The sequence below is a fragment of the Alexandromys fortis genome, unplaced genomic scaffold (assembly GCF_014885135.2).
Source record: "Alexandromys fortis isolate MF-2015 unplaced genomic scaffold, M_Fortis_MF-2015_v1.1 scaffold_94, whole genome shotgun sequence".
NCBI lineage: Eukaryota > Metazoa > Chordata > Mammalia > Rodentia > Cricetidae > Alexandromys > Alexandromys fortis.
Window position 1 is genome coordinate 974,828 of NW_026067979.1, and position 14,846 is coordinate 989,673.

The following is a 14,846-nucleotide window of genomic DNA, read 5'->3' on the forward strand; positions in this document are numbered from 1 at the left end:
AAAAAAAAAAAAAAAAAAAAAACTAACAAAGGAGAAGGAGGAGGGAGGAGGGAGAAAGACGAGGAGGAGGAGGAGGAGGAGGAGGAGGAGGAGGAGGAGGAGGAGGAGGAGGAGGAGGAGGAGGAGGAGGAGAAGAAGGAGAAGGAGAAGGAGAAGGAGAAGGAGAAGAAGAAGAAGAAGAAGAAGAAGAAGAAGAAGAAGAAGAAGAAGAAGAAGAAGAAGAAGAAGAAACAGGAAAACAGGAGGACCCTTTTGTCTAACTCCCCAGGGAGAGCCCGGTCACTACCCTCTGTTTGTTGGCTGAGATGCACATCTTGGCCTGTGCTTCTGATGGTAGAGTTTTCACTGCCCCACGGTGCCAACACTTAGAGTAACTGGGCACCACCCTCGCCTAGCCAGAGCTGGTCCTCCTTCGCCCACTCATCTGCCTTCCGCTCCCAGGGCAGCTGAGGAGTGGCCCACTAAGAGCTTTGGGGCTATTTTTACATGACCATCTGCCACCTAGACCGGGTTCGGCAGGCAACAACAGGCCTGAAGAATTCACAGCAGGTGGTGACACCCAGACAGCTGAGGGTCCCACTGCCGCTGCCCCCACACCCTCAGACAACCCTTCAAGGATGCTGGTAACACGGCTGAGAATAGATCGCAGGAGGGTCCTTCTGCTCATCATAACAGGGTGGTGTGGTGGCCTCCTTCCTGCGTCATCTTAGAGCAAGCGCTGACCTAGGTAAGGGAGGCCTGGGCACAGTGTGGGCCCAGGGCTGTGGCCAGCTGATCCAGTTGACCTGACTCTACCAACCTACTTAAAGTGTATTTTAAAAAGTTTTCTGGCCGGGTGATGGTGGCGCACGCCTTTAATCCCAGCACTCGGGAGGCAGAGGTAGGCGGATCTCTGTGAGTTCGAGACCAGCCTGGAAAAGTTTTCTGTCCTCACCCTCCTGGGCTCAATGGCTCTTACTAGGGACTTGAGGGCCACAGGTGTGCACCACTGTGCAGAACTTGAGTTTTTTTTTTTTTTTAACACTCCCGAGCCAGGAGGAGAAAGCTCTAGAGCTGAGGGCAAACGATGCAAGGTCTTTGGTGAACTGGGAGCAGGACCCTCCTTTTTACAACCCTGGGTCAGGAGAGAGCTACGTGATGCCCAAGGTAGTTGTAGCAGGAAAGCCACCTCTGCCTCACATGGCTGGCGACAGCCAATGGCGGGGTGAACCCTTCTTTGTACCTGCAAAACCCCCTTCTACTTGAACTGCTTAGAAAGCTCAGTTCTCTTGTATAAAATCCCCCATAAAGCAGTGACTCAGAGAATGGAAGGGAGTGGCGGTAACCGGAATAGAGGCAGAAGAGGAAATTGCCCATCAAAACCCTCAGTGGGCCCAGCATGGTGGCACACTCCTTTAACACCACTGATTGGGAGGTAGAGGCAGGCAGATCTCTGTGAGTTTGAGGCCCGCCTGGTCTACACAGCTAGTGCCTGCCCAACCAGGGCTTTGTAGAGAGACTCCGTCTCAAAAAAAAAAAAAAAAAAAAAAAAAAAAAAAAAAAAAAGCACTCCTGTGTCCACTGTACTATTGGGTCTTGGTATGTGTGAGTCTCATGCCCTGAGACATCTTACAGCTGAGCAGGGTGACCTCTGTCTGTCATGTGGCCCACTGTGGTTTTGCCCTTGCATGACTCACCTGGAGAAATAAAAGGATATTCTTCAGTAATGAATGCCAGAAGTCACTGTCATTCCTAGCCAAGACAATCTGAATGTGTGTGTGTGTGTGTGTGTGTGTTTGGTCCTGCAGACAGAGTAGCACCCCACAACCCTCCCCTAAATGCAACGGAAACACTTGAAGGAGCCCCCTTCTGCCACACACCCCATTCAGGCTGTGGAAGGCCTGGGTGTGGCTGTAGGCTGCCAACCAGGCTCAAGCCTATTCGTACATCTTACTCTGGAGTCTGGCAGAGAATTGAAGATAACTGTGACAAAGAGCAGGGGTCCCAAGGGAGGGACAGGAAGGAGAGAATGACTGCCCAACGTTGTCTTGGCCTGTAACAGAAGGACCCTGGCTGGTGACATTCGTCCTTAGAAGGAGAGGCTCATCTCTGTGCCGAGAGCAGGCACAGCTTCCTAACTGAAGGGGAGCCATATCTGAAAATCCTGGCTTTGTGGGGAAAGCAGCCAGCCAGCATGTCCCGTGCCCCAGGGCATCTCTGGACTGTGGAAGTTCTTGTTTCTTGGCATGTGAGGGAAAACACAAGCAAGGTTGGGGGTATCAACCCCGGGGAAAAGAAAAAGCACAGACCAGGTGTGGTGGCTCATGCCATTAATCCCAGCACTCGGCAGGCAGAGGCAGGTGGGTCTCTGTGAGTCTGAGGCTAATCTGGTCTACAAAGTGAGTTCCAGAACAGTCAGGAGTGTTACACAGTGGGGAAAAAAAAGGCACAGGGGTGCAGTTATATGAGTTAAAGAACTTGGAGGAAATGGGATCACAGCTGAAGGCTGAGTTGAGAAGTGGCATTGAGTGGCATTCTGTGTCATGAGTGGCGTTCTGTGTCGTTGAGTGACGTTCTGTGTCATGAGCGGCGTTCTGTGTCGTGAGTGGCGTTCTGTGTCATGAGTGGCGTTCTGTGTCGTTGAGTGACGTTCTGTGTCATGAGCGGCGTTCTGTGTCCTGAGTGGCGTTCTGTGTCATGAGTGGCGTTCTGTGTCATGAGTGGCGTTCTGTGTCATGAGCGGCGTTCTGTGTCATGAGCGGCGTTCTGTGTCCTGAGTGGCGTTCTGTGTCATGAGTGGCGTTCTGTGTCATGAGTGGCGTTCTGTGTCGTTGAGTGGCGTTCCGTGTCATGAGTGGCGTTCTGTGTCATGAGCGGCGTTCTGTGTCCTGAGTGGCGTTCTGTGTCATGAGTGGCGTTCTGTGTCATGAGTGGCGTTCTGTGTCGTTGAGTGGCGTTCTGTGAGTCTGGCAGGAAGCAATTGTTTTCTAAAGAGTGGATAAAAGAGCAATAGCAGAATTGTAGTCCATGGAGAGATGCCTGCTGACCAAAGGCATGATGTTTACATATTTAAAATTTCTGCAAAATGACACAATGGTGGTGCACGCCTTTAATCCCAGCACTTGGGAGGCAGAGGTAGGTGGATGTCTGAGTTGGAGGCCAGCCTGGTCTACAGAGCGAGTCCCAGGCTAGCCAAAGCTCTCTAGTGAGACTCTGTCTTGGTGACGATGGCGATGACGATGATGGAAATAAGGTAAACTTTGTGCAAAGTGAGTTTTCCAGGGATGGAATTTCTGCTCCACCTAAACTGACTCCTAATTTTACAGAGAGGCTTGGGCTAGCACATCTGTTCCCAGTAGGGGGATTTACACTGGAGCCCGGCCATGAGGTAATAACTTCTAGAATACTTCATTCTGTGTTCTCAGAGTTCGGATGACACGCTGACCCAGGTGGCAAAAAGTTCTGGATCAGGCTTCCTGACCACAAGATAGAGGCATTAGTGTGCCTTTGGGTTTATTGGGGACAGTCACAGTGGGCACAGGAATTCATTTTAGTGTATCTGGAAAAAAAAAAAAAGAGGCCCACTAAGAAAAATCAAGGGGGTGCTCAGGAGATTTAGGGCTGACTTAAGAGCTCTCGTTCTGACAGAGGACCTGGGTTCAGTTCCCAGCACCCACAGAGTGGCTCCGAACCATCTGTAACTACAGTTCCAGGCATTGTATGCCTCTGTTGACCACTATGGGCACCAGGCATGCACGTGGTGCAGACGTACATGCAGATGAAACATGCACATGTATAAAATAAAATAAAATATAAAAATCTGGCGGGGGGAGGGGCAACCATAGCAGCGCCAGGGCCACGAACTCTTGAGTTTATGAGAACTTTTCTTTTTTTCTGAACTGTTATTCTAGACACAAATAAATAGTATTCTTGGGGGTTAGCCCTATCCACCCGGGACGCACAAGCCTCAACAGGGACACCACAGGAGTGGGCTCAGCAATGGCTTGAGTATCAGCAACTCCAAACAGCTTGAATAGTGAATAAATAGTCCACTCCTGCTGGAGCCAACCTAGCCTGCTCCCGCTTCTCCCCGAGACGCAAGATTGTAGAAAAACTAAGATTAGAATGAGAGAATGTCACACTTGGAAAACATGCTGCCTAATCCGAACCAGAGACCCAGAGCTGTCTTTGGCTGAGACCCTTCCATGTACAGGGCGACTGCTAACTATACCCCCTCTCTTAGATTCAAAGACTCTTTAAGGAGCCCTCGGCAGCCTTTGAGGACACAATATCAACCTCTGTGGCTTCCTCTCTGCAGGTCTTCCTGCCTCTCCTGAGAATTCTGGGAGGAGCTACTCTATTTATCCAGGGTCATTGACTAACGGGGGTGGGGGGAGAGGACTGGAGACAAAGGCAGACAGACTGCTACCTGTTTGGTTTCCCAGCACCAGGTGGTCCTCCTGGCTGCAAGCCCCTCTCACAGGGAGGCGGTGGGTGGTGACCAGAGCCCAGTCCCTTCCCTGGTCTCCCCTGGCAGCCCCCTCCCCCCCCCCCCCCCCCGCCGGCATCCTGAGAGGAAAAGGACAGCCCCCCTTGCTGGCAACTGAATAGCAGAGCCGGAGAACTGGCTGACTCAACGGGATCAATGTGGAGTGAAAATTCCTTTTTTGGAAGCCGGGCAGTGGCTTCCGAGGAGGGTGGGATCCTAGGGAAGTGATGCAAGCTGGGAGGAGGGGGGACAGGGGGGCAGCACTGGGTTCTGAGCCTCCCATTCAGGCCACACCCCATCCCTCCTTGGCTGTCACTACAGGGGCTGCAGAAGGCGGGCACCCTGCTCCTTTTATAGGGTTGGAATTCACAGGACGTGTGTGTGTGTGTGTGTGTGTGTGTGTGTGTGTGTGTGTGTGTGTGTGATCTTGCTAGTCTCCCTCCTCCAGTCTTATCACTTTCTAGAAGTTCCTAAAAGAGCCAAACAGCATCAGTGGTGCCTGCCTGTCCCTTCACTAGGAAAAGCAGCAGGTGAGCAACTTCATTCCCTGGGTCCCTTCACTTTTTCTTTTCCGGTGGCAGTGGGGTGTGAGGACCTGATCCAATACATGGCAGACATAGTGAGGCCTAAGATAGGCTTGCGATGGTGGGGCTGAACTATACAGTGTGTGTGTGTGTGTATGTGTGTGTGCATGTGCGTGTGTGTATTCGTGTGTATATGTGTGAGTGTGTGTGCATGTGTGTGTATGTGTGTGTGCACGATGTGTGTGCGCTTGCATGTGCATGCGTGTGAGTGTGTGTGCGCACTGTGTGTGTGCATGTGTGTGTGTGTGTGTGTGTGTGTGCATACACTCCTAGGCTGTTTCTGTTCATAGTGCTGGAACAGGCAACTAGAAATGCAGCTAGGCCTCTGAGCCACCGTCCCTCTGAGCCACCGTCTCCCTCAGCAAAGTCACAGTCAGGGGAAGGGCCGACTTAACAGGATCTATCTAATAGGAACAGACGCCTCTCCCAGGGCCTGTTACTGTTCACTCAGGGACCAGCATCTCATCTCCTCTGGAAAGTCTGCTTTGATGATAGGGTCAGGGAAGACACAGTCAGAGCATCCCACACAGGGGCTGAGGGTGACACTTGGGTTTCCTTTAAGCAGTGTGGCCCAATGATGGAGCTACCTCCAAAGAAAGAACCAGGTGACAAACAGGTTCTTCCCAAGGTGCTTTGAGGCCTACGTCCAGTTGAGTATCAGCTAGAACCCGGAGCCAACAGGGCTTTGCTCTGGCCAGTGCTATGCAGAGCTCGGCTCCTGGCCACACGCCTTCTCTTGGCACCGTGGCAGCACTGGCTTCCAACCCGAGTTTCAACTGTTTTGTTTCTTTCTAAAATCAAGGCTGAACCTACCCATCCCCACCCCCAAGGCCCCTTGTGTAGATCCTTAAGCTTTAGGGCCTTTGAGGCTCATGAAAAGCCTTGGCAGGGGAGATGGCTCAGGGGGTGAAGTGTTTGTTGTACGAACTTGCAGACCTGGCCTGGTGGTGGTGGCGCACGCCTTTAATCCCAGCACTGAGGCACGCCTTTAATCCCAGCACTGAGGAGGCAGAGGCAGATGGATCTCTATGAGTTCGAGGCCAGCCTGGGCTACAAAGTGAGTTCTAGGAGAGCAGGGCTGTTTCACAGAGAAATCCTGTCTTGGAAACAAACAAACAAACAAAAGGTTCTTAACTTGTGTGGTCATAACCACCGGAGGATCACATAGCAGGTACCCTGCATATCAGATATTTCTATTACGATTCATAACAGTAGCAAAAGTACAGTTATGAAGTAGCATTGAAATAATTTTTCGGCTGGAGGCCACCACAACATGAGGAGCGATATCAGGAAGGCTGAGAACCACCGTGGACCATGGATCTGCAATCCCAGCAGTCCCACAGTCAGATGGAGGTGGAGACGAGAGACCCCCAGAAGTGTGTGCTAGCCTGGCTTGTGCGACTTCCCAAACAATGTAGGAGATGAGGACGGACCCTCCAGGTTGTCTTCTGACCTCCACACGCGTGCCATGGTGCACAAGTGCCTGCACTCACACACATAGACACACACACATAAAACCTTGGCTTGTGTGACAGATCATTTGTTTTGCACCAAGTACTGATAAAGACTAAATGATGTGGGAGTGATTTCTTATTAATAAAGAAACTGCCTAGGCCCCTTGATAGGCCCACCCTTAGGTGGGTGGAGAAAACAAAAGAGAATTCTGGGAGAAAGAAGCTTAGTGGAGGAGTCGCCATGATTCTCCCGCTCCAGACAGACGCAAGTTAAGATACTCCCTGGTAAGCCAGCTCGTGGGCTACACAGAATATTAGAAATGGGTTAGAACAATATGTAAGAGCTAACCAATAAGAAACTGGAACTAGCCGGGCCAGGCAGTGTTTGAAAGAATACAGTTTCCGTGTAATTATTTCTGGGCATAAGCTAGCCATGCGGGTGGCCGGGTGCCGGGATGCAGCCAGCCCTGCCGCTCTTAATGCAACAACTAAACAGCAATGGAGCTGGAGTAATGGTTCAGGGGTTAAGAGCACTGACTGTTGTTCCAACCCCCTACCCCCCACACCCACCCCTCACCCTCCCATCCACACCCACCCAGGACCCAGGTTCCATCCTATGCATCCACACAGAGGCTCACAACTGTCTATAACTCATCTGGAGAGATCTGACGCCCTCTTCTGGCCTTTACAGGTACTGCATGCACATGTTGGCACATGTTGCCTAGACGTGTTATAGACAAAACACACACACAATAATAAAATTAAATTAAGATGAAAGATTAAACAGCAGTGGTAATTGTCTTTCTGTCTTTGGCTCTGGTTTTTGTTCTGTGTGAAAGTGTGACCACCTCCGGAGAGATAAACCGAGTATGTGAGGAAGCATGGCCCGAGTTAAAGAGACTCTTGTGATTGGTTTATTACAATAGGCAAGGATCCAAACAGTCCCGTTCATATGCACGCTGCCCCCAGACACTCTGCTGTCAGGCCGTCTGAAGGCCCTTGAAAGGCCTCTCTGTGGTCCCTTCCTCCTGCCGGAACCTTGCGGCTGAGCCCCCGCACAGTGTACCACAAAGCCCCCTTGCCTCCCCCTGGCATCCCACAGCCTCTAAACGAAGGTGGTAAATTTTTACGAAAGGTATGCACCTGGGCCTCTGGCGCTGTGACCTGTTTACATGAACCATCCCTTGGCGTGAGGCTTGGGAGACTTGGGAGACCGCTGTTCGTCTGAATCAGCCAGTACGCGGAGCATGTATGTGCCTGCGCAGACCAGGAACTGTCCTGCCACCTGAGCAGCGTAGGACACAAACCGCAGCAAACTCCTGCAACAGAAGATGGAAACGCATCAGGCTTGGGATTCCTGCCTGGCCGAGTGGGAAGAGTAGGAATTCCTCACCCCTACCACCTTCTAAGGTCCCAGGAGGCAGCAATCATCTTCGAGTCGTGGCACCCGGGGAATACCACGTTCAGGGCACACAAAGTCTGAAGCTCCCTAGCAGGCTGCCATAATACCCGGGTCTAGGGACACCCACTGGGGTCCACAGTCCTCAATCCACTTCGATAGGAGCCTGCCTATATCGGAACTCAAGAGCCCCACGGAGCCCCTGGTACTCCTGAGAGCATGTATTTGCTACCTGAGGATTCAGGCAGCCCAGGTGACTGTGCTGAACTTGCTGCTGCAATCCCAGTCCCCTGGGTCAAGGTGGCAAGACCCGTCAAGATGAGGAAAGTTGTAGAAAACACTGGAATTGTGATTTTTCTGATCTGGCGTGTGGAGGGTAGGTAGCTGGGGTGTTCCAGCTTGCTCCTCATGGAGAAGGCACACTGCTGGGTCGTAGCCTCTCAGACCAAGTCAAACAAAACGTGTTCCTTCGCTGGGCAGTGGTGGTGCACACTTTTAATCCCAGCACTCGGGAGGCAGAGGCAGGTGGATCTCTGTGAGTTCGAGACCAGCCTGGTCTACAAAAAAAGGTGTTCCTTCCAGTTCTGATTCCTTTTCTGGTCTCAGAAGTTTTCACTCTTGCTTTCCTGAGATCCGGGCAAAGCACCCAGGCCAGACTCCAGGGAGGGCATGCGGGCATACGAGTGTGCATGGGTGTTGCTAGGTATCGAACCTAGGACCTCCAACGTGCCAAGCAAACGCTCAACTGAACTATATTCCCCAGCTGGACTTTGCGCTCTCTGATGCAAGCATGCAAGCCTGTGGTCTAAGATTTAAACTGAAGACTATATGCATCAGGGCACACTTGATGACAAAGGCAGATCCAGCCAGACCCTGTTGTTGGGCAGAAGACAAAGCAGGGAGGAGCCACCCACCCGTGCTGCACCTGGGTGTTTCCAGAGTCCCACAGAGACCCCTGGAGACAGATGCTGTTACCTTAGCATGGCCTTGGCACTAGTGCAGCGGATGTCATAGGACACCGAATACATCTCATACATGGTGGCCTTGATGTTGAGGCAGCCGAGGAAGTCCTTGGGGTTCAGCCTGTACAGGTCGAAGGTAACTCTGGCTATTCCCGACTTCCTCGGTTGCTTGTAGACTGGAACATACTTGCTGCCCTAGAGCAAAGAAGAAGCAAGGAATAGACTTAGGGGCCACACGGGCCAAGACCCTTGAACCACACAATTTAGGAGTGATTGCCAAAGTCAGAGTCTTCTGAACGTCGGCTGTGATTCTTCCAATCACGTTTACAGCAGGCCACTATGTTATACACAGCCATGCCTACATGTGTATTCTTCCCTCATCAACTTCCAGTGACTCAGGATCAGTTTGCTTTGGCTTTAAGGGCTCAGTATCTGATGTCCAGAGGAGCTCAGGGTCCTGCCTTAGGGAGCTGAGGCTTGCTGGTTTGCCTGGAGGCCTGAAGCTACTCCTTGAGAATGAGAGGACATGGCCAGCCTCTTGTAACTGTCACGAAGCCAGAGAGGAGCAGGAAGCTCTATTTCCATCTCATTTCATAAGTAGGTCTGATGAAGAAAATGCTGGAACTCAGGCTCGGGGAACGGGTGGAACAGTCCTCTCTCTGACTGTCTCCTGTTTTCCAGGAACTGCCAAAGAGGAAGGATGACTTTGTGGGAACATGAACCACACTGTCTACCAGGGACACCAGGTGACCCTTCCGGTTGGGAGGGATAGTAGCTCCTGGGTTTGTAGACAGCTCTACAATAGACTCTGGAAGAGCAAAGATGCAAATAGGGATGTGGCTCAGCAATAGAGAACTTACCTGGTGTGGGCAAGGTTCTGGGTTCAAGTACAATCGCCAGTCCTGGGGAGGGGGTGGGGCTGGGGCACCAACCTGGCTCATGAACTGCTTTCCTAAGTGGTTTCTGCCACACACACACACACACACACACACACACCGGTCCCACTGTATCCAAGGTCAAGTTAGCATGATGCAAGTGTCCCTATGCCTCAGGAGCTTTGCAGGCTGGGAGTACTTGAAAATTGAGTGTCACATAAAGAAAACGATCAAATCCATTGAAACCTAAACAAATGCCCCTAAAAGTGTGCCAGTCCTTCTCGCTGAAGCCACTGCTAGTGTCCCTGTCTTTCTACTACCCAGATCACAAACGACAAGGCATTCCAGTTGTCACCCAGTGTACAATGCACAAGAGGCTGGCACCCCTGCACCAGCCAGCTGCTATTTGAGAAAGAAACCTTTAAAAACCCTGAGTTGGACACGGAAGTTCATGCCTTTATTCCCAACACTTTAGAGACAGCCAGATCTCTGTGAGTTTGGGGCCAGACTGCTCTACATAGCAAGTATCAGAACAGCTGGGGCTATGCAAAGAGACCCCTCAAAAAAAAAAACAAAACCTAACTATTCACGACTGAGGACTAGAAGGATTTAAATCTGTCCCCTCCCCCCAGCTCTTCTTCACTCCTCTCATTGCTTTCTGTCTTTTCAAAGTTTGTCTGACTCTCCCTCCAGGCTGCCTTTAGTCTTGGGGCTAAGTCAAGATGCCCTCACCATGCTAAGGGCAGGAGGCCTCACACCTGGGCACCCAGGCTTCCATAAGCTGCAGAAAAGGAAGGGCATGACCGGGCCCTGTCTTCTTCCAGGGTGGCAGGGAACATCTTCTCATGGGGGTTTTGGGGCTATGAGACTGAGCAAGGGAGACATCTGGTGACTGTTTCTTGGTTGAAGATTTTGGTTCAGTCAAAATGGGCCTGGGGATAACCTTCCTGAGGTAAGGGGGCAGTCTGTGCTCTGCGGGGAAGCCACCATTTCTACCTTACTGGAAAGTGGCTGAGAAATTAAGCCAGGAGGGTCTCTAGAGCCTGTTTCGGGGCTCAACGGCAGAGTGTGAGCTGTGCATGTCTGTGAGGGGCTGGGTTCTATCCTCAGCATTAAACCCTCCCTCCCCCCCTAAAAACCAACCTCCAAACCAACCCAGTGTTTCAGATTCACGAGCCCTCAGCCAGCCCTGGGACATGGAAGTCATGATATCTGTACCGACTATAGCTTGTTATGACTTGGTACCGCGCTACGTTTCTTAGGTCCCGTTTACCATGCAGAGCTTAAACATGCCACTCCAAATTCACCTCTAAACTCTCGTTTGTCTCATCTGTAGAAACCAACAGCAAACAGCTTTACTACTTGCGTTAATTTCCTGTTGCCGGTGTAAGTCACCGGAAGCTCGGCTTAGAAGTCACCTGCTTATGTGCTGCTGGTTTGGGGTCGGGGTCCTGACTAAGGCCCCTGCCTTCCTTAGTCTGTGGTCCTCCTCTTCTTTGCATCTCATGCTTGCATCCTCTCCTCCCCGTGCTCCCCACCCCATGAGAACCCTGCAGTGACACTGGACTCCAGGGTAATGCAGGACACTGTCCATCTCAAGACACACATCTGCTAAGGCTCTCTGGCCAGGTGAGGTTCTGAGAATAAATGCAGACGCTATGGAAGCCGTGCAGGTGACCATACCTTCCTCAAACAGAAAGCACGGGGGTGGAGGAGCCACCCTGTGGGAGGCCATCGTGGCAAGCCACGGTTAGCTCGTCCCCAGCACTGCCAACAGTTAAAGGAAGCCCAGAAGAAAGAATTGGAAGCTGGGCATCGGTGATACACGCCTTTAATCCCAGCACTCAGGAGGCAGAGGGAGGTGGATCTCTATGTGTTCGAGGCTGGCCTGGTCTACAAAGAGAGTTCCAGAACAGTTAGGAAAAAAGAAGAAAGGAAGAGGAGGAAAAAGAAGAAGAAAAAGAAGAAAAGAAAAAAGAGCCTAAGAGTAATCTGTTTTCAAAGACTTTTCTGATTTACCTATTCTACAGGCAATAGTTGCCTTACTATCTTTTTTTTTAAAGATTTATTTATTTATTATGTGTACAGTATTCTCAGTATTCTGTCTGTATGTATGCCTGCAGGTCAGAAGAGGGCACCAGATCTCATTACAGATGGTTGTGAGCCACCATGTGGTTGCTGGGAATTGAACTCAGGACCTTTGGAAGAGCAGGCAGTGCTCTTAACCGCTGAGCCATCTCTCCAGCCCCTTACTATCTATCTTAAGGATAACATTTCTGTGTGGTTATTTCGGGAGTTTGGGCAGCTGGGCGCTCGGGAAACAAACAAGCAGCCTCCTACTAAGAATCTCTGATTTTTTTTTTCAAGGATTAAGCTATGCTCCTACCTGTAACCTTAACAACAAATGATTCTGCCCCGCCTTTCCCAGGAGACGGCAACCATGCCTTTGTCTCAGGAGGTTGTTATGACCGACCTGTTATGCTTAAGCTATGTTTCTGTAACCCCACTTATTTGCCTGCCAAGTCCCCCACTTGGAAACCCCCATCCCTGAACTGTAAAACCTTATCTTCCCCATGACCGGTGATGATCTCTTGAACCCCACTTAGGAGGAGGCAGCCCGAGCACACAAATAGAACTTGCTTTAATTTGATTTAGGTTGGTGACCTTTTCCCTGGTGTCTGTGGGATCAACACATACATACATGCAGGCAATACATATAAATTAAAATAATCTTAAAAATTATGAGGTACTTATGTGCATGTATACACATATATGAAATAACAAGACAAAATAAAGCATTATCTAGTCCAGAGGTCCGTGGAGTCTTTTCTGGTTATTCCACCCCCTCCACAGGGGGATGCCACCTTGGCGGTGCCCTTTCCCGGGAACACTATAATGCTAATTTTGCATCATTCTGAGTTATCTAGAAATGGTTTAAGGCAGATGTTCTCATGGTGTGGTCTGGAGAAGGAGGAACAGGCTTAAGTTCTCTCCCGGGTTGAAACTACTTTCACAATAAATACTAAAGACAATTGCCCCTCTCTGTTCTCTCTTGTATCTTTTTTATAATTCATTTTTATTTTATGTGCATTGGTGTTTTGCCTTGATATATGTCTGTGTGAGGGTGCCAGGTCCCCTGGAACTGGAGTTACAGACAGTTGTGAGTTGCCATGTGGGGGCTGGGAAATTGAACCCAGGTCCTCTGGAAGAGCAGCCAGTGCTCTTAACCGCTGAGCCATCTCTCCAGTCCCCTTCTCTGTTCTCTTAAGTCCTGGTTTTCTACAGCATGCCTGAGAGAAATGGTGGCTTATTGAATCAATATTTTCTTTTGCTCTTTTTCTTTTTCTGCTGCTTTCCTTGCGGGACTGGCGAGGGCATGGGAAGGACATCCATCACTAAGCTCCACCTCTGCTCCAAAAGAAGATGTTTCGAGATCACTCTGATGGAAGAGCCTTTCACAATGTAAGACCGGCTGACGTTCTCAGTGGAGCGCAGGGACCAGCTCCACCTGGAGCTCCTTAGATTCCCCACTGCAGCTGAGTTTTGGGGAATTGGCGACCGCTGACTCTTGATGCAGGATCAAGGCAGAGTATCCTTCACAGTGCCTCCTTTCCTCTCCTCCATCTTTACATCTGCAGCCAGGCCAGAGTTCCATCATAGACACACCAAACAATAGAGTACAGCAGATTGAACACAGAAGTATACCTGAGATATTTATGGCTCGTGTGAGTGAGTGTGTGTGTGTGTGTGAGTGAGTGTGTGTGTGTGTGAGTGAGTGTGTGTGTGAGTGCACCTGCGTATATGCATATGTTCTTACTCAGAGATAAGAAGAGACATCTGGTTCCTTGGAACTGGAGTTACAGATGACTGTGGCCTGCCACTTGGGTGCTAAGGACTGAATCTGGGTCCCCTGCAAGAGCAGCAAATGCCCTTAATTGCTAAGCCATCTCTCCAGGCCCATATCTGAGACTGCAAGTATCTTCTAGACATTAAAGAGATTTGCAAAAAATAAAAAGTATAATTACTTGCTCTTATTTTGGAGAGTGATCATTTATTTTAAGAAAATATTTTCTTCTTTTTTTTGCCCCTTGGGTTTTCGAGACACAGGGTTTCTCTGTGTAACCCTGGCTGTCCTGGAACTTGCTCTGTAGATAAGACTGGCCTTGAACTCACAGAGATCTGCCTGCCTCTACTTCCCGAGTGCTGGGATTAAAGGTGTGCACTGCCACTAACTACTCATTTAAAATATTTTCTTGTTAAAATATGTAGTTCAAACTAACCTTTATGGAGTTATTACTAATTGATACATATCTTTTAATTTCTCAGTTTTAATTTTGTATATTGGAAACGTCTGTACGTATGGCTTTTAGTTTCTCAACCTTGGCACAAATGACATTTGGAGTTGGGTAATTCTTTGTTTCAAAGGTTGTGCGTTGCAATTTCCATACTAGACGGCACATTTGTGTCCTCTCCCCCAGTTTATCGTCCTAAACTGTCTTCAGATGTTACTCCATGACTCCTAAGGGCAAAACATCCCCAGCTAAGAAACTTTGACTGACAGGTATTTGTTAACTGTCTTTGATGTATCCCATGGTAACAGAAGATACAAAAGGTCCTAGGAGTCTTCCTTACTTTTCATAAATCCTGAGATGAAAAAGGTTGAAGGTGGCTTGCCTGATGCTCTGAGTCATGGGATTTACTCAGACAGTGCCAGTAGCTGCACTTCACGTGTCCTCAAGGTCAAGAACGTTTTATTCAGTAAATATGAAGTGCATATCAACCTGTGTGAACTGAAATGGACGTGCAGTGATGGCCGGATGCGCATCTCTACCCTACTGCAATAGACATGGGGTTTGTTGCCAATACCCATAAGACTGACATGTAAGGTCTGATATACACCTGCTCTGTAGGTGCTAGTATGTTCCAGGGACATGTGCACAGGCCAGGATCCATGTTCCTAGGTCACACACTGTGATTCTACTCTGGTTTTATTTATTTATTTATTTATTTATTTATTTATTTATTTGGCTTTTCAAGACAGGGTTTCTCTGTGTAACAGCCCTGCCTGTCCTGGAACTAGCTCTTGTAGACCAGGCTGGCCTCA

General features: G+C 49.8%; 1 protein-coding gene across 1 annotated transcript in view; it reads right to left on the reverse strand.

Moving 5' to 3' along the window:
- Window positions 1-7,401: 7,401 nt before the first annotated feature.
- Window positions 7,402-14,846, reverse strand: part of Cidea (cell death inducing DFFA like effector a) — a 23,942-nt gene continuing 16,497 nt past the window's right edge. The window contains exons 4-5 of the mRNA XM_050157903.1: window positions 8,881-9,062; window positions 7,402-7,825 (exon numbers count right to left, since the gene is read on the reverse strand). Of these exons, the coding sequence (XP_050013860.1) occupies window positions 7,675-7,825; window positions 8,881-9,062 (333 nt within the window). The 3' untranslated portion in view covers window positions 7,402-7,674. The remainder of the gene's footprint in view (window positions 7,826-8,880; window positions 9,063-14,846) is intronic.